General features: G+C 39.8%; 1 protein-coding gene across 2 annotated transcripts in view; it reads right to left on the bottom strand.

Moving 5' to 3' along the window:
- NFKB1 (nuclear factor kappa B subunit 1) overlaps positions 1-22,038 on the bottom strand; it is a 48,766-nt gene extending 26,728 nt beyond the window's left edge. Inside the window, exons 1-5 of one of the 2 annotated variants that reach the window (XM_053461537.1) lie at positions 21,665-22,038; positions 15,015-15,051; positions 12,048-12,129; positions 9,490-9,530; positions 7,680-7,778 (exon numbers count right to left, since the gene is read on the bottom strand). In XM_053461537.1, the coding sequence (XP_053317512.1) occupies positions 7,680-7,778; positions 9,490-9,530; positions 12,048-12,129; positions 15,015-15,051; positions 21,665-21,669 (264 nt within the window). In that variant the 5' untranslated portion in view covers positions 21,670-22,038. Of the gene's footprint in view, positions 1-7,679; positions 7,779-9,489; positions 9,531-12,047; positions 12,130-15,014; positions 15,052-21,611 lie in introns of both variants that reach the window. The other variant, XM_053461538.1, reaches the window with a different exon arrangement.
- Positions 22,039-26,081: the final 4,043 nt, after the last annotated feature.

Here is a 26,081-nt window from a genome sequence, read left to right on the forward strand (position 1 = left end):
TTAGCTAGACTAGACATTAGTTATAGTGAACAGTGTGCTTAATAGTATATTGCATTTTGTATCTCTCTGCAGCACTCAAATGGTTAATGGTAACATATGTGGAAACTTCACACTTCACAGGACAGGCTACCCCATGTTTTATTCTTTTCTGAGGGAGAGGCTTTGCAAGGTGCAAGGATACGCTACAACCGCATAAAAAAACGTTTAGGAGCGGTAGGAGAACTGGGCTGAGAGTGAACACTGCTCCTCTGCCTTGGAGAAGGAGGAGGGTGACCCGGAGACACAGGAAAGTAGCACTTAATCCACAGACTCTGGGTTAACACTGGAAAATTTCCATATATGATGATAACTCATTGTCACAAAAGACAGACAGAAGATCACATAGTCAGGCACCAAACGGGCCCAAGTTGGACCATTAAAAAGGAATATCAAAAGATGCCCCAGATTGCCATATTTGCTGTATTTACTTAGTATTGGTGGCTCCTTCCTGTTTTGTAGAGAAAAGTAGGTCCACATTGCTAAAAGTTGAAGTTCACAAGAAAAACATTTAACTATATGATCACTTTACTCCTAGTTTGTCATTGTTTCATGTCTATGGGGCATGTGGGAAAACAGCCACTTTTAAATTCATGTTTATCATACCTGAGAACGTCCCATGCACGTAGAAGGAAAGCGGGTAGGGAATGAAGAAATCACTTGAAGCCTATGGCTTTGGGCGCTGCACATGGAGACTCGAGATCAAAGCAGTTGCTAGTTACTGTATAATACTTAGGGGTGCATAGAAACCCATCTTGCTAAGATACATATATATATTTTAAAAACTAATTATTGGAAGTTCGAAACATGGCTGCCATATGGACCATGCGTGCATTTGTCCATGCCCATAATCTGTTCCGTAAGCCTGTACAAATTCTATACACAGGCTCAACAAAGAATAGAGGACTGGAGTCCCTCCTTCTTACTGCCCTAACAGGGTTCTCATCATTTATAAGGGGCAGTTAGATATTTGGCAAGAGGGAATTCAAGAGAAAGAAAGAAAGAAAGAAAGAAAGAAAGAAAGAAAGAAAGAAAGAAAGAAAGAAAGAAAGAAAGAAAGAAAGAGAAATTAGATTAGAGGAAGAGCTCCTTTTTGATGATGGTCCATTATCCTGCTTATTAAATGCCATCATGCAAAACAAATGCTGGAAGGGTTCAACCCCACTAGGGGAAAAAGCACTAGGGCAGGACTTGCATAGTCTAGTGACACCAGCTGTGTCTAGAAAGCACAACTGGTGTGGGCACTGTTGGCTACTGTACTGGAGGACTTATTAGGACATTATTGTTAATATTATATTTTTATTATTACAAGGAACGTTGCAATATAATGTAAAATGTATTATGGGATAGTCAAAGAATTAATCAACAAGTCACAACAAGCTATCTTAGAACACAATACGCCTTTAACCCCTTCGTGACAAAGGCTGATTTTACTTTTTGTACCCTCCGTGACAATGGCCTTTTTAACATTTCTGCGCTGCTTGTGTTTAGCTGTAATTTTCTTCTTTCCCGTTTACTGAACCCACACACATTAGATATTGTTTTTTTCAGGACAAGAAGGGCTTTCTTTAGATGACATTGTTTTGATTGTATCATATTATTTACTATTAAAATAAGTATAAAATATTTTTTTAGTTGAAAAATCTTTTACTCATCTATAAAAGGTAATGAAAAAACCTGCTAAATAGATTCTACTATTTGTCCTGAGTTTGGAAATACCCAATGTTTTTATGTTTTTTTGCTTTTTTCTACCCATTATGGGGCAATAAGTACAGGTAGCGTTTTGCTATTTCAAAGCCATTTTTTCCAAATCTGGTAATTCTTCCCCCCATGTGCCATTTCGGGTATCTTTGAACCCGGCCAATGCAATTTACCCCATCAAGTCATATATTTTTGAATACTAGACACCCCAAGGTATTTCAAATGCTGGTATTTTAACTCTTTCCATGCACTTATTCTACCAGCAGCCTATGTCAAACTTTATGGTAGTCATTTTTTTGCATTTGTTTTGCCACACACAATTTACTTCAGGTATGAATTAAAATGTTCTCGTTTATGTCACTATCACAAAACACCCCAATATGTGTTCAGCAACATCTCCTGAGCGCAGTGATACCCCACATGAATGATTTTGCCTGGCTGTTTGGGGGCAAAAGGGCCACATTTGGGGCATGCACATTTTTCAATGTTGAACTTTGGCATTTGGGGATCCACTGCCCATGCCCTATTTGGTACATCTTTGAGCCAGGCCATTTCAGTGTGCCCAACAAAACCATATATTTTTGAAAACTAGACACCCCAGGGTATTTTAAATGCTGGTATTTTAACTCTTTGCATGCACACATTTTACCACCAGCATTTTTTCAAAGTTTGCAGTAGTATTTTTGTGTGTATTTTTCCCACACACACCTACTTTATGTATGAATTTACAGCTCCTGGTATATGCCGCTGTCACACGACACCCCAATATGTGTTCAGCAACATCTCCTGAGCGCAGTGATACCCCACATGCATGGGTTTGTCATTTTTTTGGGGAACTAAAAGGCCACATTTGGTACGTGTGCATTTTTCTAATTGGAAATTAGATGTGTGGCCATCCTTCCCCCCGTGTTAATTGGGACATTGTTGAACCCGGCCAATTCAATTTACCCCATCAAATCATACCTTTTTTAAAAGTAGACACCCCACGGGCATTTAATATGCTAGTATTTTAACTCTTTCCATGCGAGAATTGTTTTAAGCTAATATGCAAATTTTAGGACTTGCTCACAAAAATATATTTTTTATATATATATTTTATTTTTTTTTTGCCTTTTTTAAAAAAAAAATTAACATTTTTTTTCAACTTGGAGGTTCCCCTGATAGTGACATCAGTGGGAAATGATTTTTACATTTTACTGTTTTTTTTACTATTTTTTTCTAATTATTATTAATTTTATTTTTTAATTTATTTTTACTAATCACACTGTGATTAGAAAGCTGGGCTCCATTGACTTGCATGGTGAATGCAGTACCTGTATTCAACCTGCAAGTGGAGCCAGAGTTCTCTAGATGTCTGGAGACCATCTAGCGAACTTTAAAACTTGCTTGTTTCTCTTGCAGGGCGGCGGCCATCTTGCTTGATGGCGAAGATCACCGGCAGCTGCGGCTGTGACCGCTCTCCGGAGCGGTCACAGCCCATCGAAAGGTAAGTGTTTGGTGTCGCTGGATGCCTCCTGATCGAGGCATTCCAGCGACACCATTTAAGTTTAGGAGGCGATCGTTGATCGCTTCCTAAACGCTTTTAAAACGGGCGTCCGCCGCCATACAAAGTATGGCGGATGTTGACGCCCCGTGGAGGGGCCAGAGATGGCCCCTTCGTGCCGATCGCGGCGTTGCTGAATGCCTCGAGGTCGAGGCATTCAGCAACGCTTTTTGGGTGCAGAAAGCGAAAGTAGATCGCTTTCTGCACCCGTTTAAAGACGTGCCGGTCCTGGCACGTCAATTGTCGTAAAGCACATGCTTTTCCGTGTCGTGCCAGGACCGGCAATTGTCGTTAAGGGGTTAAAATACCAAAATACAAAAACAAAATATTCTAATTTCTGTTATTGTGTGAGCAAATCACAGATTTCACGTAACCTTAAAGTGGTTTGAGTGAAAGCAGATGTTAATTCTGGGGGAAAATAGATATTTCTGGAAGCATGGTGTGAAAACTACCACAAAGAACCACAAAAAAAAGAAAAACCACAAAGAACATGTTCTAAAAATAAAACTATAATGGGTATTACAGCCGTAAAACCCATACGTAACACTATGTAATGACAAGATATTGACTTAAACAAGGGATTCTGGTGCAAAGTTGGAATAGTTGTCTAATAACCATAGCAACCAAATTGATTATTCCAATCAGCAGTAGTTACTATGGTGATAAGATCACTTTCCAAATTTTATACAAGAATACATTCTCATACATAGCTCACATAGATTCTCACTTTAAAGCTAATTATTTTTTGCTGAACAAAATTTGATGTAAAGTTTCTTAAACTTACTGTGTGTCAGCTTGGTAATACTTTAGATATATTATAAGTTTGAACATTTTAGAAAATTGGTTCCTTTTGGTTGTATGTCAAATTATTGAAAACCATAAATCATATGTGAGGAAAATGATTCATGGTAGAAATGATGGGTTTAGTGAAACCAAATATTTTATTGCGACAGAGAGTTTTCCCTGTGTAAACTGGAGGATCTTGGGTAACAAAGTAAGCGCAAGAAAACCGGTTTAACAACACCTTAATTATTACTATTATCCATATTGGTTCATGATGTAAAGTAACAAAAAGGTTTATTCACAGAAACATAGGATTTGAAGGCAGATAAGAATTGTTTATCCCATCTAGCCAATTTTCCTGATGCAAGACTCAGGTCTTAATCAGTTTTGTGTTAGATTCAGGATAGCTTTATGCCTATGCCATGCATGTTTAAATTCCCTTACTGTATTAGCCTCTACCATGTCTGATGGGTGGCTGATCCATCTACCTACCACAATCTCAGTAAAGTGAAACTTCACTGAAACAGGAAAGATTGTAAGGCTAATGTGGTTTAAGCTAATGAACACCACTATGCATTTGGAGGTTCCCACCTTGGTGAGCTTGGTTGGCCCTGTATTTTGCATTGTTTTATCCAAACTTCAGGACAAATGAGATATTAAACAAAACAACCCCCTGTGAAGTCTACACCTGACACCTGTACAGTTACTGGCTGGCCAAGGACCAGTGCTGACCATGTTCGCAAGAGGTAAAAATAAAGGGGTTCTCTTTAGATACAGTTGTGCTCAAAAGTTTGCATACCCTGGCAGAAATTGTGAAATGTTGGCATTGATTTTGGAAATATGACTGATCATGCAAATACATTCTTTTCTTTAAGGCTAGTGATCGTATAAAACTATTTATTATCACATAATTATTTGGCTTCTTTTTAAATCATAATGATAACAGATATCACCCAAATGGCCCTGATCAAAAGTTTACATACCCTTGAATGTTTGGCCTGGTTACAGTCAGACAAGGTGACACAAACAGGTTAAAATGGCAATTAAAGTGTATCTTCCCAAACCTCTGGGTTTTTAAATTGCAATTAGTGTCTGTGTATTAATAGTATCTGAGAGTTTGTTGTCTCTCATGTGGATGCACTGAACAGGCTAGATACTAAGCCATGTGGAGGAGAAAAGAACTGTCAAAAGACCGTTACAAGAATATAAAAAGATATCCAAAGCCTTTAAAATGCCAGTCAGTCCTGTCTAATCACTTATTAAGAAGTAGAAAATTCTGGGAACTTGGATACCAAGTCAAGGTCAGGAAGACCAAGAGAGATTTCAGTCACAACTGCCAGAAGAATTGTTTGGGATACAAAGTAAAAACCACAGGTAACCTCAGGAGAAATACATTCTGCTCCGGAAAAAGACATTGTGGTTGTTTGAAGGAGCACAATAAGACAATATTTGAACAACAATAAGGTGCATTGTCGAGTTGCCAGAAAGAAGCCTTTACTGCGCCAAAGCCACAAAAAAGTCCGGCTACAATATGACAACACCTTGACACACCTCACATCTTCTGGCACACTGTAATTTTGGTTACACCGTAATACCCATTGCGGATTAAATCTTTTACTCGCATTTTACCCGTTATTTTCTCCTGAGGAAGCCGTTAAGGCAAAACGAGTTGAGAAGAGTTTGGGATTTATTTCCCTCCACCTCCGGACTTTTAAATTTTAAAGTGCTTTCTCTACACCTGCGATCTTGTAAGTGCATTTCGTTGCTTGTTTAACAGCTGCAGGTCTTTTTATTTATTTAATTTTAGACTTGGAAGAAATAAAGATCCTTGTATTATTCTGAAGAGCCTCTTGCATCGGCTGTGTTTATTTATACACTTTAATTTGGATCAAGACACGTGACTGGTGTTTTTCACCTACCGTGTATAAGATGACTTTTTAACCCCAGAAAATCTTCTCAAAAGTCGGGGGTCGTCTTATACGCCGGGTACTAACCGAGAACCGGGTACTTACCGAGCCAGAGATTCCCACGAAGCCACGAATCTCTAGGGGAGGGGCGAGTGGAGAAGCCGCCTCCCCTGGGCCGGTCTTCAGGGCCGCGCCGAGGTAGGTGCAAAGAAGATGAGAAAGGTAAGAGATGGGGAGAAAGGGGTGTGAGTGCAGTGTATGTGTATATATGTTGGTGTGAGATGGTCAGTGTATGTGTATGGTCAGGTGTGTGTAAGAGCAGTGTAGGTATTTGTGTGTTTTTAAGCTGGTGTGTATATATATATATATATATATATATATATATATATACATGTGTGTGTATATATATATGTATATATATATATATATACATCTACATGTGTATATATATATATATATATATATATATATACATACATACATGTATATATACCGTATATATATATATGTGTGTGTGTGTGTGTGTAAAGGCAGGGGTGTGTGGTGAGGGCAGTGTATAAATGTGTATGTATGGACAGGCGTATGTGAGTATGTGTAGATATATATATATATATATATACATATATATATATATATGTGTGTGTGTGTAAGGGCAGTGTATGTATGTATATGTCTGTATAACAACCAGCCAATCACCGGTAAGGTACATCGCTTGCCGTGATTGGCTGTTGTATGCTGGGTAGAGTGGTAGTCTTATACGGCGAGTATAGCCCAAACTCTATATTTTAACTGGAAAAGTTGGGGGTCGTCTTATACACCCAGTCGTCTTATACGCCGGAATATACGGTACTTTTGGTTTTCTACACTGTAATTTTGAGCGACGAGATCAAAATAGAGCTTCATGGTCACAACCATAAGCGCTATGTTTGGAGAGGGGTCCACAAGGCCTATAGCGCAAAAAAATACCCTGCTCGCTGTGAAGCATGATGGTGGCTTACTGATGTTTTGGGGGTGGGGGGGAGCTCTAAAGGCACCGGGAATCTTGTGAAAATTGATGGCAAGACGAATGCAGCATGTTATCGGAAAATACTGTCAAATTTGCCTTCTTCCGCACAAAAGCTGCGCATGGGACGCTCTTGGACTTTCCAACATGACAATGACCCTAAGCGCAAGGCCAAGTTGACCCTCCAGTAGTTACAGCAGAAAAAGGTGAAACTTCTTGAGTGGCCATCACAGTCTCCTGACCTTAATAACATCTAATAACACCTAGTCACTCTGGGGAGTGTGAAAAGGTGCACAGCCTATCACTTAAAATGTGATGGTAGAACATCATCCACTAAGCATTCATGAGGGTGTTTCATAGCACAGTCGACTCAGGCTGTTACTTATAGTCATTCTCTATGAAGAGCAGTTTTGTAACTGTTTGCAAACACTTTCATCACAGAATTTCCTATGTACCACTTAGTATATACACCGGAGAACAGATGTCCAAAAGCTTGACACATAAGTATTCATAGGCTCATTTCATTCAGCTTTTCCAAGTATTGTCCGCTATTAGGTCATGACTCCATGCTGTAGTCAGCATGGAAACGTCAGTCTATTAGTCTGGCTCTCTGCTATGAGAGGAAGCAAGCTTATGCTGAGGAGTGACCAAGAAAATAGAATCATCTGTTTTTGTGAGTCATATTTAAACTATTGAAAAAACAAACCTTTATCTGTGGATAGGATTTTTTGTTCTTTTCACTGGAGGCACCAGGCAATCCGCCATGTGATGGACCTTCACACACATACCGAAAACGGAAACCCCTCTGTACAGAGAAACAGTGCAGTTAGCCAAGATAATAAAAATAATTAACAATCTGTGTAAAAAAGCAATTCTGGAGAAATCACAATGGAAATAATAAAACACTCCTCCTGACTGCTCATTAAAAATATGGTCTGGTCAAATAACAAAAAATACAAAACACTTAAATCCCTGTATTTTTATTTAGTAATAATTTAATTTAGTTTAATAATTTATTATTTATATTATTATATTATATACAACGATCAGCCATAACATTATGACCACCTGCAAATTATTGTGTAGGTCCCCCTTTTGCCGACAAAACAACCCTGACCCATCAAAGCATGGACTCCACTGAAGGTGTGCTGTGGTATCTGTGGCACCAAGATGTCAGCATCTTGAAGAAGAGGTGGGGCCTCCATGGATGCATTTGGTGCCATGTGTTCTCCAGGTAAGCAACACACACGCTCCTGGCCATCCATGTGATGTAAAAAAAATGCGATTCATCAGAATGAGCCACCTTCTTCCATTGCTCAGTGGCCCATTTCTCATTCTCACTTGCCCATTGTAGGCCCTTCCGGCAGTGGACAGGGGTCAGCATGGGCACCCTGACTAGCCTGTGATGCACTGTGTGTTCTGACACCTTTCTATCAGAACCAGAATTAACTTTTTCAGCAATTTGAGCTACAGTAACTCGACTGTTGGATTTGACCACATGGGCCAACCTTTGCCCCCCATGTGCATCAATGAGCCTTGGCCCCCCATGACCCTGTCACTGGTTCAATGCTTTTCCTTCCTTGGAGTACTTTTGATAGTTACTGACCACCGCAGACTGGGAACACCCCACAAGAGCTGCAGTTTTGGAGATGCTCTGACCGTCATCTGGCCACAATTTGGCCCTTGTGACAGAATGATCTGTCATACAGGGGCCCAAGGTACTCAGAGATGGCTCCAGCCTGGCTGCCAAACAGGCAGGAACTCCATTGTTAAACTAATCCCATTAACAGGATGGCTACCAGGGGGATATTCAGTAGCTAAAGGGGATTAAAGGTTGGGTTGTCTACCTGTTTATCAATGTTAATTTATGTTAATGAAGTTCTGTGGCTATATCAGTCTATGTTTTACAACAATAAACTGTTGATTCCTGCTGTACTCAGTTCAAGGTAGTTGTGTCTACTTATTGGGTACACATAGCAGGGTTCCAAGGTGCGCATGCTGACTGGTGCTGGAAGTGATTCCGGGGACAACAGGAGGATACAGGTGGGTGATCTCTGGGAGTTACTACAACTCTCTTGGTGAACCCGTTACAGCCCTTATCAAAGTCTCTCAGATCCTTACGCTTAGCCATTTTTTCTGCTTCTAATACATCAACTTTTAAGTTGTGAATGCTCACTTGCTGCCTTATATATCGCACCAACTGACAGGTGCAATGTTAATAAAATTATCACTTATTATTATCAGTTATTCACTTCACCTGTCGGTGGTCATAATGTTATGTCTGATCGGTGGATATTATTATATTTTAAAAAGCCTTCACTCTAAAGTGTGCTGCCCCATAACCATCTTTGATTCCTAACTCACCCAGCCACAAAGACTTCTGACACATTTCAAACCCTGAATATAAACCAACAAAATCAAAGCATATAGGGTATAGCTGGGGCCATAATGAACCACGCTATCCATAAGTGAGTAAACCTTAATGCTAAAGGTAGTTATTTGATTTTTTTCAATACCTGTTTAGGTTGCTCTAAGATTTCAATGTATGGTCCATCCACTACAAACAAAAGAACACAGGGGATTGTTAGAACAATTAAAAAGCAGATAATTCCAGGGCTTTCTTTAACACAGGGCAAAAGGGGCAGCTCATTCCTGGGAGGGCCAATAGCAGCTGCCCCTTGAACCTGCAACAGCAACGGTCGCGGGGGTTGGAACACTGTCCGCGACACTTCTGTTGTACTGCACTACTCTTGAGGATGCAGTAACCCAGCAGAGCCACGTTATGTTACTTCACATGACCCTGCTTCCCCTGGGCAGTAAAAGAGAAGTTGTTCTCACAGTGTGCGAGCAATTCAGACGCAAGCAGCGGGCCCCTGCGGAAGTCTGTAAGCGGCACAGAAAATGTATATGAGTGTGAAGAGTATGTGTGACTGAGTGAATGAATGTGTTTTTGTGAACGGGTGAATGAGTAAATGAATAAGTATGTGTGTGATAACATGGATGTGTAAGTAGGGAGCGGTTTGGGGGGAAAATATGCCCTACAGAGGCTGTTTGGGGACAGATATGGCACAGTAAGGCTGTTTAGGGACAAAGATGGCACAGATTTGCTGTTTGGGGACAAAGATGGCAAGTCCTATGCATCCTATATGGGTTCTACGCAGGTCCTGTGGATGCAATCTGGGTCCTGGGACAAGTCCTATGTGTGCAATCTGGGTGCTAGAGCTTGGGTTTGGGTTTTGTGACCTGTGATCTATGTCTGCAATTTAGGGTTTCCATGCATTACCTTCAATGCTGAGTTCACTTGATCTATACCTGCAAGGCTGTGTTTGTCTGTTATTTACTTGCTCTGTACCTGCAATGTTGTGTTTCCATGTGATGTTCATTTGATCCATACCTAAACAACATGAAGGAGGTACATGCGGTACAGTAAAGGAAGGGACAAAGGGACTATGGGGATGATGACAGGGGAAGGAGCACCATGGGGGCCAGCCCTGATCACGACTCGCATTACCGTTTCAGGTCACTTACCGGAACGACACCATTCTTTTGCTATGCAATCTGCATAGCATTTTGCGCCTCTGCGTGTATGTGTGTGTGTGGGGGGGCGACCTGACTCTGAGAGCTTACTCATAATCTGTAGTGTCAGTTCGGTGAGTACTTTTGTTTTTTTGGTGGATTTTTTTTGGTGTTGGAGTGGAGGGAGTGATTGTATGCCAAGGAGTGGGGGGGAAGGCTGAGCAAATGCTTTCCCATGGTCCAATAAATAATAAAGGCGGCCCTGGATAGGTTTCCCTGTAATACTAATGAAGTAACATGCTTTATATTGGGGATAAACGGTATATTTCATTCTCTTTATACCGCTGAGAAGTTGTCTTTCTAAAACATACATATAATATATATACCGTATTTGCTCGATTATAAGACGAGGTTTTTTCCAGAGCAAATGCTCTGAAAAATACCCCTCGTCTTATAATCGAGGTCGTCTTCTAATCAGACCTCATTCTGCTTCGGCCGTGCTGCTTACCGGGCTTTGATCGCGAGCAGCGTCTCTGCTATTAGCAGCAGGAAACAGGAGGCTAGCACAGTCCTCACATAACTCTACCTCCCCCCTCCTTCCTCTGGGGGCGGGGCCAGAGAAGTTGCTCGCACAGCCGGGCCCCTGCAGAGGTCTGCGAGTGGGAGATCTGCAGTTCAGGTAAGGGGGTAGGGGGGTGGGGGGTTTGAGCGTGTGTGTGTATGTGTGATTAATGGAATGAATGAGTATTTAAATATTTGTGAATGAGTGTGTGTGTGTGATAGCATGGATGTGTAAGGGGGGTGGGGGTGGTAGCATGGCATAGGGAGGCTGTACTCACACTTCTAACATCCCCAGGTTCCAGCATGTACTGGCTGCCTTGGCTTGATAGGAGTGTGATTGCTGTTAGCAGTATATATATATCTCCAGAAATGCATTTTAACCCCCTATATGCCAGAGTGGCATATAGGGGTATAAGGCATATCATGGGGCAGAGGGGCATATAGGGGGTTAAAAGGCATATCATGGGGCACAGTGGCATATAGGAGGGTATAAGACATTTCTGATATGCCTTTTAACCCCCTATATGCCCCTCTGCCCCATGATATGCCTTTTAACCCCCTATATGCCAGAGTGTCATATAGGGGTATAAGGCATATCATGGGGTAGAAGGGCATATAGGGGGTTAAAAGGCATATCATGGGGCACAGTGGCATATAGGAGGGTATAAGACATTTCTGGAGGCAGAGTGGCATATAGAGGGTTAAAAGACGCATCATGGGGCAGAGTGGCAAATAGGGGGGTATAAGGCATTTCTGGGGCAGAGTGGCAAGCCTGGGGGCAGATGTGCATAACTAGGTATATATATATATATATATAACATCCACACAACAGGAAAAACATTAAAACCACACCTAGAATTGAAACACCATTGCGCAACAATTCTTCTGCACACCCTTTTCCATAAGCAACAACCTTACAGCCAAAGACAGAACTTCACTGACTCTTGGTTAGAAAATTCTCACTGATACTTCTATGAACATAATATAAGAGCAGTACCTCTACATGTCTGCATTGGTGAGTCACTAGTCATCAGCATTTGATCATGAAATCCAGGCCCTCTAAAAAAGGGATCCAATATCTGTAAAGAGAAAATGGGGAATGTGGGCATGTTGGCAGAATAATCGTTGTTCCAGTGAAAAAACAGTCAGCATGATCATGTCATCATTTTTATGTAACAATACTGCCCTTCATGGATATTCCATGAATATTATATAATCTACAGAAGAGGGAGAAAACTTACATTAAAAACTATGGTCAAGTAAGGTATAACAGGAGATGAGTTTAAAAAGGTATTGAAGTATTTTTTTTAAAAAACCTCAGTTTGTACCAACTCGGAAATTAGCCAAACGGAATAGCACACATACTGTACATCTTTAATATATACACATTAGAACAATTGTGTTTAGTTATTGCCCCTTTGCATCTACATCTAAATTAGGGTGACCAGACGTACCCAGATGCACGGCCAGATTAACGTACGTGCTGATGGAGCTGCAGCTCTAGACCCCTACCTGAAAATAGGCCCAGTCAGGGCATGGCTGGCCCACCACGAAATTTCTCGGTGGGCCGGCTGCGCACTGAAGTAGCCAATGTGGCTGCAAGACCCCCAGAGCTGTCTTTAATGCGGGGCAAAAGCCTGCAGCAACCACGGTTGCAGGAGTCGCAACTGCTTACCTGTGCGTTGCTCTCACACACTGTGCGAGCAAAGTCTCTTCTACCGCCCAGGGGAAGCAGGAACCCAGCAGAGCCACGTCGATTGACGTCACATGACCCTGCTCCGTTGCTGCTTCCCCTGGGCGGTACAAGAGAAGTGGCTCGCAGCCTGTGCACTTTGAGGGAAGCAGCGGCCCATGGGAAAGTCTGCAAGTCGCACCAGGAGATCTGCAGGTCAGGTAAGGGAGTGGGGGAGGATCTATGAACAAGTATGCGTGATTGAGGGAATGAATGAGTATCCGTGAATGATGGAATGAGTATCGATGAATGAGTGAATAAATGAGTATCTGTGAACAAGTGAATGAATGCGTATCTGTAAATGAGTATATGAATGAGTGAATTAATGTTTGTGAATGAGTAAATGAATTAATGTGTCTGATAGCATGGATGTGTAAGGGGGGGCATGGCACAGGGAGGCTGTTTGAGGCTAGGATGCCATATGGAGGTTGTTTGAGGCTGGAATGCCACATGCAGGGTGTTTGGGGGCAAAGATGGCAAGTCCTATGCTTCCAATCTGGGTGTTGGGAAGGTCCTGTGAATGCAATCTTGGTGCCAGGGCTGACATGATACTAAAGGGGGCAATATGCAAGGGTGTGGGGGCATTAATTTACAAGGAGCTGCTCGCTGAGGGCATCACATCAATCAATACTAAACAAGAGGGCGCATTAGGGTGACCACATCGGCCATGTTTTCCAGGACACATACAACGTTTACATATTGCTGACCAGCGCAGATAGAATGCTGCCCTGGATTATGGGGGATGTATAGACTCATGCAGGGCAGCATTTTATCTGACCTGCCAGAATCAATACATAAGGGGGGCAGCTGGGGCCATTAAATAAATCAATACTAAAGGGAGGGGCAGACTGGGGGCATAAATACATAATGCTGGCTGGGGGCAATACACAGGGGGCAAAAATACAAAAGGAGGAGGGTCAACGATAAAGCAGTGTGGAAAATACTTTTTCTTTAATGTGGCAGAGCCTGTCCCGGTGTGTGTGTTTGGGTGTTGGAGTGGCAGAGCAAGTGCTGATTTGTGTGGGTTTGGGTGTTGGTGTGGCAGAGCCAGTCCTGCTGTGTGTGGTATTATTTGTCCTGGTGTGTGTGTTTGAGTGTCGGCGTGGCAGAGCCTGTCCTGGTGTGCATGTTTGGGTGTTGGTGTGGCAGAGCCTGTCCTGGTGTGTGTGTGTTTGGGTGTTGGTGTGGTAGAGCCTGTCCTGGTGTGTGTGTTTGGGTGTCGGTGTGGCAGAGCCTGTCCTGATACGTGTGTGTTTGGGTGTCAATGTGGCAGAGCCTGTCCTGATGTGTGTGTTTGGGTGTCAGTGTGGCAGAGCCTGTCCTGGTGTTTCCTGGCACTTTACTTACTGTAGAAATAATTTTAACTATTTACTTTTTATGTATCCAGAGATAAAACATCTTCTTCAATTTGTAGTCACTTCAGAACACAAAACTTTCTAGGCGCAGAAATCAGTGAGAGGAAAAGTAAAATGTATTGTGTTATTTATTCTATTTCAATCTCCATATTTTATTAAAAAGGATTAGTGGCACTAAATGTATAATTACTTTTTTTTAGTGTACTGATGTACTCCCAATCCCATCACATAAGATTCTGTCCTATATTATCTGCCTAGCACTGATGTCATCTTTATCACATGGATGCTGAGGAGTGAAGATTCTGTCTATTTTATTTATTTCCATAAAAAGGTCCACCAATATCCTCAGCATCAGGCCCATGATGCTCTTAATCTGGACATGCCGAAAAGATTCTAAGAAGTGTTTTTTTTTTTTTTGTCATGGACAAAATGTGAGAAATAACATATATATCATACAATCGCTTCATAAACACATACCAAATACACAGAATATTTAGTTAGAAAATATGCTTATAAAATAGTTTTTTTTTTACTATTTGCTAATTTGAAAAATCTGGTCACCTTAATCTTAATGAAAAACAGACTTATCCGTGAAAAAGAAAATCGTCCATGTTTTCCAGAATTCAGGAAATAAGTAAACATATAACTGAATGACATCTCTGAGTGCTCAAAGTTGAATCAAGATAACCGGTTGTAAAACATTACTTCCTGTTTTTAAGCATGCTCCGTGTGAAAGCCTTAGCCGTATTTTTTTTTTTTCCATAAGTAAAAAAATTCACATGAATATGTCAAGTAAAATTCATATACTCATAAATACTCATAAATGTATATATGAAGCAAAGCAGAATTAAAACAGAAGTAAATAGGTGAATCTTACCTGGTCGTCAATATCAAACATTTTTGCCATCTGTGACCTACAAAACAAACATACAGTGTTTCACCCAATGTGAAAACAGGCGAAGCTTCAAAGTCAAGTTCTTCAAAAGTCCACCATGGAGCTGGACCTGACCCTTTAAATGGCTAACCCCGCCCCTTATCATGGCCACACCCCATTCATGCCTCTTTTAAGGAGCAGGAGAGGAGGAGGAGGGGCCACATTAGTTTCTAGGCATTATATAAATAACATGACTTTAAGGCCAGCACCCCCAACTTTCTTTCTCAACATGCAAACGCAAACTGATTGTTGCACAAAATGATACAGATCTTAAAGCCTGGGGGACAGTTGGCCATGACAAGACATGGCCATTAGAAATCACTCATTAGAAAAACTCACTAGAACATGCCAGTTAAGTACTTAAAAATATGTACATACTGTAGATGTAAGTGGTGCATAATTAAAGAAATCAGAGGTCACTTCATTGGATAATTTATGCCATCTGCTTAATTTGAATGTAGATTTCAGTACACACATATGAAAAAATTCTAGACTCTTGTCACAAAGGAGACAGAAATGCAGTGTTATTAAGTGAAAGTGACTGATTCACTGAAGACTTGTGCAATCAGATTTGTATGAATTTTAACAAAATTTGCCAATTTCGCTAATTTGTACGAACATCCGAAAATGAAAACGTCAGAAAACTAAACGAACGAAAACAAAGCAGAGAACTCAGTTTTTGTTTGCATTTGTTGGTTTCACTCTCACTCTCACTCCCTCTTACTCATACTTTCACTCACGCTCTCTCACACTTTCACTCTCCAATGCTCTCTCTCAATGTGCACCACTGGGACAGGCTCTGCTCTTTTGCAGAAGCCTGGTTAACGGAGCTGATACTGTGGAGAAGCGGACGAAGGAAGAAGAGAGGGAGGTGGTCGGCGGAAAAAGTAGGGAAACATTGAGAGTGTGAGAAAGCGTGAATATCCCTCAGAATTTTCTCCGAACCAAAAGAGAACCAAAAGAGAAGGAAATGAAATCTGTTTTCAGAAAACAAAAGGACCAAAAAGGCAATGAAAAATTTGTCCAGCTCATTTGGTAAAAATCATACCTCTATTGGCTAACTAACGTATAATGAATTGCAAGCTTTCGAGACTATCTAGGTCTCTTCTTCAGATACATTATAGGCATATTACTGGTATAATTTGCCTCAAAAAGAGACTCAAAGCTTGCAATCCATTATACGTCAGCTAGCTATTAACGTATCTTTACTAAAAAAAAAGAAGATGTTACAATACAGGTTTACATTCACTGACATGTTGGGGTTAACAGATACACAAAACATAGGTATATGTTTTAAAATCCTAGAAGTCATCAAAGGCTGTATTGGAAACTATTGGACCTTGCCATCAGACTGAAGTTCTCAGAACACATGGCACAATTCCATGTTTATTACCGAAGACCCCTGCAAAACGTGGTTAATACATATCAGTCTGGAAAAAGTTGGATCATTGAAGAGGATGGCAGCTTCTTCTGGGGGGCAATCACTTCTGTATCTTAGAAGCTAACTGGCAGCGCCAAAAGGAATGCTGTTGTTATTTCCAGTATCGATTTGGCACTCCTAGATAATTATTTTACTTTCATTTTGAAAAAGGCAATGCCCAGTACGTGTAAGTTTTGCAATGAGCATTGACAAAAGTCAGACTTTTAGTAAGCTTGCCTTGGTATATATCTGCCCTAACCTGTATTTAGTCAACAGTCAAGGTGGAAAGTCTTCATAGTCTCATTCAGGGTTGCTTGGTACCCCCAAGTAAAACAGTTTGTACCCCAAATGTTTCTTACAAAGTGATTTTTGATTTTATGTAAGAAATATCATCCCGTCCACTGTTTCTGCAGTACCACAGGTTTATTATCTATGTCTAAAGTCACAAAACAAAGGTAATGAAAGTGTGAAGTGGCACTAACACTGATAAGCAAGATTATGCAAGAGTCTTATACTGTGTCTTATCTCATAACTCGTTAGCTTAAAGAGAAACTCCTACTATCTTTTAAAAATATATATATATATTGTCATTTTCTGTTTCAACAACAAGGTTTCAACCGCTCAATTTTTTTGTATGTATTTGTTCTCATCATACTGTCTTTTGGTAAACAACTAAATATTAATCACCCAGAGGGCCTTCAAACTATTTAAGGCTTATGGGAAAAATGGCATCTTTCCCATAAAGATTGTTGGGACAACATGAAAATAAAACCACAGCTTGAGTGTTACACTACATTAATATGTAAAACAATGTAATTAAAATGCAAGAATAAACATTTTTTATGAGATTTCCTCTTTCATAGACTTATGAAATGATTTCATTTGTGTTTTCTCACGTCTCCATTAATCTGGGCCTTAATGCTCTCAGATCTTTAGAAAAAAAAATAAAAAATGCTGATGTAGAAAAATAAACTTGTCATTTAATAGGCTGTGGTGAAACTAGCAAATTAAGGGGTTTTACAACGTTACCAGAAATGCCTAACCCTCTCTTGACAAAGGGAAATGCTGATGTATCAATGCTCTGACTTGTATACTGCTTCGGAGGAGAGTGGAGAGTAATGATAGAAACATTCCAATATATAAAGACACAAAGTACAGAAATATATTTCAAAGCAGGAGACCGGGGTGGAGTGATGGAGGATTAAGTGCTCCTCAAAAAATAAAATACATTTAAAAAAAATACATTTGGGATTGTTGGTTCACTTATGCTGGAGAAATCTGCCCCACATTTTGGCTCTGGACTGCCACTGTGAGTGGCTATTAAACTAAAATGTTGATCGAGATTTTTCCTTAGTAATGGGACAGGTGAGCTAAAACTTGAGATTCATAGATGAGTTGTGGGCAATAAAAGCAAATAAACCCTAACTATAACCCCATACCTCCAAATCTCTCAGGTGTGTGTAGGGGTGATATCTATCTACTGCAGGGCTCTACAAACTTGGGGTCAGGACCTAGCAGTGGGACACAAGATGCCTGTCACTGGGCCGTATCAGGGCTCTTAACTCTGTCCACTCTTTAATGGACTATACAACCGGATTTAACATTGTATTTGCTGTTATAAAGAATTTATAAGATGATGACATGAAAAACAAAATTAACAATCTAATGTTTGTGTTCTGAAAGTGCTTTAAGTGCCATAATATTACTAGGTAACTTGGCAGGGATTGCTGAATGGGCCAAAACTTCCACTTTTAGCTTCAGAAAGGGGTCCAGTTGAAAAATAAATTATAAAAAGTTTTCAACAAAAAACCTGCTGAAAAATATCCTTTCTGTGCCTAATGGAAGGATTTCCTAAAATGATCACTGGTAGCAAAGGAGCATGGTTTACACTCCCGTGCCATAGCAGCCCTAGAACCCTTAGAGGATGCATTATCTTATTCATTGACTTGAATGCAATGGTTAGAAGCCAATATGGCGAGGGAATGGAAACATACATGGGATAGACATGGGAAGGCAAACCTGAATATAAGACAAGGCTAGAAAACCATAAGGCCGCCAAGATAAATGTAGGTGCAATTTGTTAAGTGACAATTGATAGCTAAAATCTTAACAACAGGGTTTCTAATTCAAACATCAATGAGTGGGTCTGTAATTGGGGTAAAAGGTGCATTCATTGTACTTAAGACCAGAAGAGTTATTATATAGTATAATACTCGGTTTGTTAAATGTAAGTTTTATAAAAAGGAAAGCGGGCTGGAAATTGTTCCTAGTACACAGATCCAAATTACAAAATACAAGGGTACTCAATATTCAAGTAAAGAAATATAATATTATTGCTTCCATTACATCATTTTAGACACTCCATAACCTAATTTTTGTTGAGCAAGAGCAAAATAACACATGAAGTTATTTCAGCATCAACAAATAAATCATCCTCCAACAAATGGAGAGATGTTATTCCTTTTCTTTTTGTTTTCTGTCACAAACATTCAGTATTCTAAGACCATAATCAAATTAAAATTTCATTTATCTGAACTGATTTTGATCAGGGAGCAAACTCATCTCACTATGGTGCACAACTTTTTGTTTTCCACATTTTGTATCATGTAAAATACATTTATCATACAAGTAACAAAACATATGGTTAGCCATGAGGTCAACAAAATTTGGGTTGTCAAGTAATGTTGAGTAGGCTTAGGTTCCCTGTCCTATTTTATAGAGTGCTGTATGCCTTTAGCGTATGTATGACATTTTAGCTTTGCTGCAATAAAAACATAGTAATATCCCTGAAATACATATATTGCCCAGTCTATATTTGCCTAGGCTGTATGGGCCCTGTTAAAAATCAGCATGGATCTCATGAATTATATTCACAAAGTTGACAGTTGAGTCAGACTGTTCAGGCCAACATCACCTAAATCAAGTAATTTGTCTATTTGCTAAAATGAACTTGACTCCCAACAACTCAACGTTCAAACAAATAGCTGTCAAGTTTTCAGTCATGTATCAAAAGGGTTTCAACCCTGCAAAATCAACTAAAAACATTAGAAGGAAAAAGTTGACGTAGAACGTGGCAACCAACTGTACCCCTAGCCTTGCTTTAGAGAACTGACCATTAATTCCCAACTTCAACTCAAATGTCAGACTCAATGATTAATTCACACATTGACTCAGGTACTGTTGAGTTGAATATAACTTGGGGTGACTCACAATGTGAAGACTGACAGCATTTAACACAAGATAAAAGCAGCTCAACTTTTGTGAATAGGGAAATGAGTGCATGAGGACAGTTTTCCCTAGAGCACCTCAACATCTGCCTTGACAATACCAGCAACTACTGCACCAGCAGCTCATTATTCAGTATATGTCTTTATAACCTAAATGTGTGCAGTATTCTACGTAAACAAGCTCTTCTTATACTAATACCCCCACACTACCTCCTCACCATCATTTAAGCACCACAGTTCATTTACACACCACTTAACATGTATATTACATACACCGGACCAAACCCCAGAGCCGAGAGCCCTGGCTTCTAAAAATATTGCCAACCTGGCACCTGCGTTGTTTAAACTGTTATAGGGAGTTTTAAACACATACTACATTTCTTATAAAATCAAGTTTATTCTTAAATGTCTTTTATTTACAATGAGGTTGCCAAACCCTGGAAATTAAATTTGTTACAGCATTCAACATGCCTTATATGTCTGCCAGATACCATAGAAATGTGGACAGCACTTCCTTACAGTACATGGTTGCATCATGAAACATGACATAGCGCAACCAGAAAAAGGGGGCGGGCACCAAATGAAATCAAGAGTATTAACATATCTATATGTTAACTTAAAAATCAGTCGAGCTTGGTTACAATTAACATCCATACATTTACAGTAGGGACCCTGTAGTGGCACAGTGGCACATTTAGAGGAAATACATTAATCTGAATCACCAGATATTTTTATTTCAAACTTTCAGGGGAATTTCTTGTTTGGTTAAGTCTGAATACAGAAAAAAACAGTATCCATTTAACCTTTATTCTTGGTAATGTGCACGGTTTTTAAAGAAAATACACCACATAGGTCAAAACAAAAAACGTTGAACTCAAACGTAAACCATTTATAGAACGGACGTAACATTGTCTTTTCTGCATATTCTTTTATGTGTATTGAAATTGGCTCCAAATCCATTATTCCAGGTATTTGTTAAATATTTTGAAAATAATTGTTAATGCAAAATTACGGAAATAATCCAGAAAAAAATATATACATGTAACAATTATAAAAAAATATTTTAAATGTTTTTTTAAATGACAAAACTATAAAGATAAAATCCGTAACCAACGTGTCAAGGACAATTTATGCCCAATATCCAACTCTGTGTGATCTATATATTTTTAAACTTGGAACCACATTGACATGGTTATGTGTTTCTAGAAAGAACGCTGATAAGTAACTGGTACCTGAAGTCTAAAGTACACATGCAAGTCAAGAAAAGTTCCAGATGCCATCACGTTGCTATCCAACATCTAAGGAATGTGTAGTCTCTTGCATTTTTTCTGTACATAAGCCACATATTGTAGAACTCGCAAACATATTTCCCTGTATGACCGACGTGATTTAGTCGGTTGTTTCATCTTTTATATATATGAATAAAAAGCTAAATTGTCCATGTGTGTCACATGAGGCCATGAGGTTTGTCTATATCCCTGTGGGGTGTGTACCCCCCCTCCCGTACTGTCAAATCTAGAGGGTTAAGATCACTTTTTAATAAAAATATACATGCATTTAAGAAGACCTATGTTATCTAGGAGATAATAATCATAGAAAAGTACAATAAACAGATATGGGGAGAGCAAGTCCCCCCAACACATCATTCTGGGATACACTGAAGCCCCCAAACATTCCACAAAGGAGAGCCCAAAGTTCTAATGGGCCATTATCACCAGTGCTAACATATCCACCACCTCTAGATGTACCCACCATGTTGTTCCAGAACATGTGGCCAGGGGTTTTGAGGAAGTTCCTCTGGTTTGACCAATAATGAATGTATGGCTTCTACTAATGAAATAAACAGTGTTGTGACTTTTCAGACTTTAAGGTACTTGCGAAGAGTCCACTTACCTGTAACTGTCACTTGCTCTGGTCAGTCCTCCCGTCCTTGATGTAATCCTTACCACATATAGTATCAGAGATGATGGGTTGTCTTCTCTAGATGGTGAGTCCCCAAGCACTTCTCCCTGTCAGTTCTCCATAGCATCCAGTGCTAGGAAAGTGCGAATCCTGGATCCCAGTGTGCTTCTTCCCCCGAGAGCGTTTCAGTTTCCTTGTTTCTTTTTTTTTCTGAGCTAGGGGCGGGTAATGCTGGTGAGATCACAGCCGTGAAGGATTCTCCTCCTCCTCGCTGCTTCTCGTTGGGCTGGAGGTGTGTGAGTATGTGTGTGTGTGTGTCTGTAGCTGTGTGTGTGTGGCTTCTGCCTTCACTGTGAAGAAGTAGCTGTTTGTTCTCACTTCCTGGCTGGAAATTCCCGCTTACTGTCGCGTTCGGTGTGAGGGAGGAAGATAATTCATACGGAACAGATGTGATAAATTGCTTTGAAACGAAAATATGCATGTTATGCGCGTTTGTTTTTCTCCTTGCACACACGCACACGTATGTTGTGTTATTGTTTGGGTCAAAAACAACAGCACACTTGTAGCTTGTTTTAATAACTGTGATTTTGTGTAAATCGTGGGCCAGTTCATACCGGTTTCTCTCAGTTTTTTTTTCCTTCACCACTGTCAATCACTTTTAGTTTAGTGTTGTCCATATGAAGAGGAAATACTAAAACCAAGCTCGTATATATGGTTATAATAGTCTTCTATAGGCCTGTAACTAAAAGAATGGCAAATTATGACAGGTTTGTGAGTTTTTTTGTGAGGTGTGAAGAGATCCGGGTTGAATGCAGCAGGGGGACTGTCAACGTCACTACGGGAGCATGATATCATCCATATTCTGAGGTAAATTATCACAATGACCCAAACAGAATCAACCTCCCCTGTTTCTAACTAGGGCAGTTGTCCATGGTACTGACTGCTGCAGTGTTTCTACACCTTTATATAAATACAATATAAAGTACGAATTGTTATTATTTATTGTTTTGTATAGTGTCATCATATTCTGTAGTGATGTGCAATGGGTAGACAGGATATAACAAGTAGTATGTAACATAACAGAAACAACAGGTGAACTTACAATCTAGAGAAAAAAGTTACAGATTCTGTCAACAGCGCCTTCAGTATTATAGTTAACCCAAAATTTACAACATAACACTAGTAACCAATCCTGTCAATATGGACGTTAAGAAGGTTCTCTGGTTCAGGAGTGCCCCTGCATTTACATGCAATTGGGCAGATCTCCCTGTAAGACTCTAAATATGTTTCTCCATTGCAATAAAAGGTATCAACGTCAACTAAATACTCCATCTTTCTGTTTTCTTTTTTTTTGAGCTGCAAATATATATATATATTTATATATATATATATATATATATATATATATATATATATATATATATGGTAGTAGAAGTATTATTAAACACTCTTCTACAGACACCAGACAAGCCAGAAGGCTTGTTTTTCCCTCAGAAATCTCATGGTGCTGCCACAAACACAAGGGATTCTGGGTAGGTGCATACAAATAAGGTTGACAATTACCACCTTTGCCTCTATATCCACTTTATACATGGATCCCTTAAAAGTAATTGCACGCTGTACAAGACAGCCTTTAGACAAAACAAGAGGTGCAATACCCAGATCACCACTCATGGACAGCTGTTTCGTCCTTAATATATATATATATACACACACACGCGCGCATGTGAATTCACCGGAAACGGTTACCTGAAGGTATGCTCGCTATGAGATTTTCCTGACTAATGTCTTACATTCATCTCATGTTTTTGCTAGCCAGTTTTGAAGGTACCTTTTGCGTACATTTTTACAATCATTTCAAAGTAATACATATCTTTATTTGTTGTTAGTACACTGCTAGTTTTATTTATTCACCAGCTTTTACACAGGTTACTTGCGCAGGGCCCACACATTTTATTGGTGGCGTCTCTGATACTTAACTTTGTACCCCAGCAATTCACTTCAGTATATTATGGAATATAATTTAATCTCGCCGTGGAAACTTTATAAATGAACTGATCTTGAGACTCCTCCACCCTGAACTTGAATTCATCAGAACGTAAAGACCTTCTTAATTCAGTCACCCGTGCTAAAGCAGGGATTTCGAGTATAAAAAAACTGGTAAGAAACCCTGTGGTATTTCTCAGTGAGATGTTGCTAGCATTGAAGGCACACTAGACAAAGAAGCAAACACTAATTGTTTTCCTGTGTAGGTATTACACTCCATAAACCCTTCCAAGCTTAGTCCCAATTGCCTCAACTTTTTTTTTTTAACATCTCTGAGTACCTGTGTGTTTTACAACTCTCCTGTAGCTGTTCAAATAAACCTTGCAAGCATGGATAACAGGTCACTAACACTGGAGCTTGAAATACTATAAGGCATGCTTACATTTGCTTAGCACTCTTTTGACATCTTTTAAAGTAAGCTAATCAAGCGTTGAAAAAAATGTAAGATTCTTGTAAAAGCAAACAGTGGTCAAAATGCTGCACAAGCACTGATATATTATGCAAATAGTAGAATGTCAGTATTGCATTGGATCTTTTCATTCGGTTTTTGATCAATGCTCGCATGTTTAGTGGTGTCGTGACAGTATGGAGAGAAGTTAACCTTACAGCCTTTGCAGATGATTTGTTACTGTATGCTTCCAATGCCTCTTCCTTGTTGCCTGAGATTCTGAGACATTCAGGAAAGTCACAGGCTATGTGGTTAACTTACTTTCTATTTGAATCCGTTACGTAAACCCAAATACTCTCTGTCGATGTGGTTTCAATGGGATGTGAGCTGTATTAGAACGTCCATCCCAGTTGTACAGGCTGAATGTTTCCTTGGTTGTTGATTCTGTGCTAGCGGACATCAGTAATAACACTTTTATTTTCCGGCAGAGCATTTCAAACGCATAATACTTCAGGTATGAATTTATAGTTCCTGGCATATGTCACTGCTCAACAACACCCCAGTATGTGTTCAGTTTGAGGGCTAAAAGGTCACATTTGGGAGGTGCACAATTTTTTTCATTTTGACATCTGGTCAGTTTGTGCCCATGCCCTATTTGTGACATCTTCGAAACCTAGACACTCCAGTGTATTTCAAGTGCTGGTATTTTAACTCTTTTCATGCCAAGGTTTTTGAGAAGATTCAGCACAAATTTTAGGGCTTCCTCATTTACATTTTGTGGACATATTTTCTTGAACTGGATGATTCCTCTTATGATATCATGGTGACATCACTGAGGTCTTTTTTATTTTAAAATTTTATTACATTTTTATCAAATTTTACATTTTCAATTTTTTTAATATTTTTTAATTTTATGTCACTGATCACACTGTGATTAGTGACCTGGGCTTAAATCAACCTGTAGCCTGGATAGACCCTCCATCTTGTTAGAGGCAGCATGTCTCTAACAGGTGGCAGTTTGAAACTCTCCTGGGAGCGATCAAACAGGGCCCCTAACTTTTTTGTGTTGCTGAATGTCTCTATATAGATGCACTTCAGCAAGACTGGCTAAGCTTAGGAGGCGATCAACGAGTACTTTTTTTTAGCCTCTGGGCGCCGCCATAATTGAAAGGCATATAGCCTTTCATTATGGTGAATACGACCGCTTCTAGGAACGATCGTACGGGGCCCTTAAATTTTTTTGGTATTGCTGGATGCCTCAATGTTGAGGCATTGCATTTTCCCCTACCTACATACCCAATTCTAAAACAAGCCTAATTACACTCTAATTCCCACAAGAATTTTTTTTCCACAAAATTAAACAAAAAAATTAACCCTTGCAGTGCCAGTAAAAGGAAAGGGTTAATATGTTTCATACTTTTACAGTAGCACACTATCACAGTATCAATCTGTCTCTCTTGTCTCACGAATAACATTGAGTTACAGCGGGGCAGAGCTTGGAGACAAATCCAAGGTTTTAAAAACATTGGCTTTGTCATGTGAGCCCACTCATCATATGCATGGAAAAGCTACGATTAGTTGTTACTGGGAATGCGGAGACGTTGAGGCACCCAGCAACATTAAAAAAAAGTGTAATGGTGCAATCCCGATCGCACTGAAGACTTTTACTTATTCCATGCCGTCACCGGGTCTTCAAGGATTAAAATCTTGTGACGGCATAAATGCTGCATCTTCTATAGTGATTCTTGGCTTGGGAATTCTGTCCACTATATGCCATACCAAATTGACCCATATCATCTCGGCAGTAGTGTGGAAGACGATTCTACATCAGTGGATTAATGGAAACACCCTTACCAAGGTTTTTTTTATGTAAGTAGGGCTGCAACAACTAATCAATAAAATCGATAATCATCGATAATGAAAATCGTTGTCAAAGATTGAATATAAAATGAGGGTTTTTTCAGAGCAAATGCCCCTCGTTTGATAATCCAACCGTAAATGGAGGTTATAACACTAAGCTCCAGATC

The sequence above is a fragment of the Spea bombifrons genome, chromosome 1 (genome assembly GCF_027358695.1).
Source record: "Spea bombifrons isolate aSpeBom1 chromosome 1, aSpeBom1.2.pri, whole genome shotgun sequence".
NCBI lineage: Eukaryota > Metazoa > Chordata > Amphibia > Anura > Pelobatidae > Spea > Spea bombifrons.